Source organism: Cariama cristata, unplaced genomic scaffold, assembly GCF_000690535.1.
Source record: "Cariama cristata isolate BGI_N322 unplaced genomic scaffold, ASM69053v1 scaffold12737, whole genome shotgun sequence".
Taxonomy (NCBI): domain Eukaryota; kingdom Metazoa; phylum Chordata; class Aves; order Cariamiformes; family Cariamidae; genus Cariama; species Cariama cristata.
The window spans coordinates 37,128-39,897 of NW_009625013.1; the positions used below are offsets into that span (position 1 = coordinate 37,128).

At 49.1% G+C, this 2,770-nt stretch overlaps 1 protein-coding gene across 1 annotated transcript in view; it reads right to left on the bottom strand.

The window, feature by feature from the left end:
* The window catches only part of FLT4 (fms-related tyrosine kinase 4), a 35,111-nt gene extending 33,759 nt beyond the window's left edge, over window positions 1–1,352 (bottom strand). The window contains exon 1 of the mRNA XM_009703444.1: window positions 1,259–1,352. Within this exon, the coding sequence (XP_009701746.1) occupies window positions 1,259–1,335 (77 nt within the window). The 5' untranslated portion in view covers window positions 1,336–1,352. The remainder of the gene's footprint in view (window positions 1–1,258) is intronic.
* Window positions 1,353–2,770: the final 1,418 nt, after the last annotated feature.

Genomic DNA, 2,770 nt, shown 5'->3' on the forward strand with positions numbered 1-2,770 from the left:
GCTCTTCCAAGGTTTTAACAGAGAGTGTCAGCTCCCACATCCCTCCGTGGAGAGAACTCCCACAGCAGAGCACTGGTGTCCTCAGACTCCCTCCTCTTCCTTTATGCCCCTGACAGCAGCTATGTAGCTGACCACAGTCCTCCAACTCACGCATTTCTACAACCTAGCACACACCATGGCTCCTCAGGTCGCCGTATGAACAACCCCACAACCATTTAGCTTCCCAGACCAAGTGAAATCAGTTCGGTATGGCCATCAACAACCTTTCCTATGTCCCTCTCCCCTGGCTCTGAACTGGTTCACAAATTAAAAGCAACGCCATCTGTTCCAGGAAAAGTTAAATATGTTTGTGACAAGACATGAACACAATGCCAGCCAAGTGTTTGCAGTAATTACTCCGTGGTTATATATAACACTGAGAAACACCCATTTGAGGCCCACACTGAATTTATACCCCCATTGGGCCCTAGCACTCACATCCCAAGCATGGATCTGCTTTCAGCTGCTGAAGGGAAACTCCAGCTTTGTCAGGAAAACTGACCTTGGTCAATTCTCCCACTTGTTTTTTTTTTCTTTCCAAGATAGGGAGTAGTGCTGAAAACACGTACAGCCAAGTGTCCCAGCATGGGATAAATCAGTTCAGGCAGCTCACCTTCTCAGAGCCACAGTCTCCAAAGCAACCAGAGATTCTCCAGCTCCTCTCACAGAGTTACTCACCTGGCCTGGCTGGTGCTTTTCTTCACCTCCACGTGTACAAGGCAGAGACTAAATCCCAGCTTCCTAGAAAAGCTGGAAACCTCTCACAGCCACCACTAAGTGCAGCCTTGCCTTCTCCCATGGATATTTCTCAACATCCCCCAAAATGGCCTGCCAGATTTAGAAACCAGAACTACAACCCTAGCAGCCCCTGATGAGGTGAGAATAAGTAACGTCAGAGAAAGACAAGGAGAGTTAGGAAGGCCAGTTTCCCTAAAGAGCTTACAAAGAAGCTATCAGATCACGCAAATGTTTCTCTAGCTTCCTTCTGCCTGCAAGACTACAGCAGAGGTTATCACCATCTCCTCTGAGACGTCTTCAGCTTCTTTTTCAATTAATTAGATGAATTCACACTTGGTGAGTGTGGAAGATTTCTAGTCAGCTGTGCTAATTTGCAGGTGTACTGCAGCCAAGGTGTTCCTGGTGGGCTTGCATTGCCTGGTTCTCCAACACTTACCAGGTAAAAGCAGTCTAGGCAGAGCCATGCATGCTTGCACCTTACCTGCAAGTGACGGTCAGCGTATCCTTGGCGTTGATGATGTGTTCCTCCTCGGTGAAGCTAAGAATAGGGGGGGTCATAGAATAGCTGCTCACTAGATCTGTGGAGAGAAAGGAGAGAGGGGATGATGCAGACATCTGCTAGTCGACCCACTGCTGTGGGCAGCAGCTAGCTTGGCATCACGAGCCCAGAGAGGAGCAAAGCCTCTTGAAGGAAACATCTTGTAGGAGTCTGCTTCTACAAGACAGTTTAATGCTGGCTCACTGGGACACAAGCGGTTCATTTGCAGCCCTCCTGGCTCCAGCGAGCAGCTCTTCAGCAACAGCGCCAGGGCCAGGGCCAGACAGCCCCTGGGCTCAGACAGACAGACTAGCACAGACGAGGGCCAGAAAAAGAATGGAAGACCAGAGATGAGGGAATCCAGGTGTGGCCATTCCTCACCAGGTGATTGAGATTGAGCTCACTTGGACTAGGGCTTTTTAATGATCTTATCTGCTAACTGGAAGGAGTCTGACAGGAGAGTTTTCTGTACACATGTAGCTTTCTGTAATTTGGCGGTCAAATCAGGGGTACCCAGATACCACAAATGCAAAACTCTTGCGTTTGTACAGAGATACTCTCAGGAGCCAGCAGGCATTCACTGAATGCCTCTCTCCTGCCGGGCACTCTCGGGTACAGGCAGCCACCTGAACAGGACCAAACTTTTGGGGATTACAGCAGCCCTCTTCCCTGCACCACAGCCGGACAGGCATTCCAGGAGTGAAATCATCCAGGCTCAAGGACGGGCAGTTAAACATTATCACACACTTCTCCCAGCTTCTGTCTGGGAGAGTCCCACTTCTCGTGTGCTTGCATCTCCGGCATGCCAGACACGCACCCTAAGCGAGCTCCTCAGGGACAAAACATCTCGAAGTACCGGTTACCCTCAGAGACATACGTGCTGTTTTTCATTAGCATGGTGTTGCCGACTGTCATTACTTCGTGATCTTTATCTTAAAACTCCAGCTTCTGGAGACGTGAGATAATTCAAAAGAAAAGACTCGGCGACTGCAAAAACAAGCAAGCAAACTAACCAGAAATAGAAGAAAAAAAAAAAAAAGTTGCGAAATGTGAAGCTGTGACTCAGGTAGATGCTAAATGCTAAGGAAGAAAAGAATGCAAAAATATGTTGCTAGCTTGATTTTCTACAGAAACATGAGGTTTTTGCAACCGTGTTCTGTGCCTGTCTGTCTCCTTCCCTCATAACATTCAAACTCATGTATCAGAGAGATCTAGCAGGGAGGGAGAGGTCTCAAGGACGTGGTGTTTCCACAGGTTTCACAAGCAGCCGGAACGCCATATGGCATCTCTCCTCCAAAACCATGGCTTGAGGACTGCGGACCTTGGAAGCCCTGTGGTAGAGCCATGTGATGAATGTTTCTCTATGGGGAAACCTACCCCAGGAGACACCAAATGGCTGCCAGCGCCTCTGACACGAGGCCTCTGAGACACAGCGTGAGGAGCCAGCCCCATGGA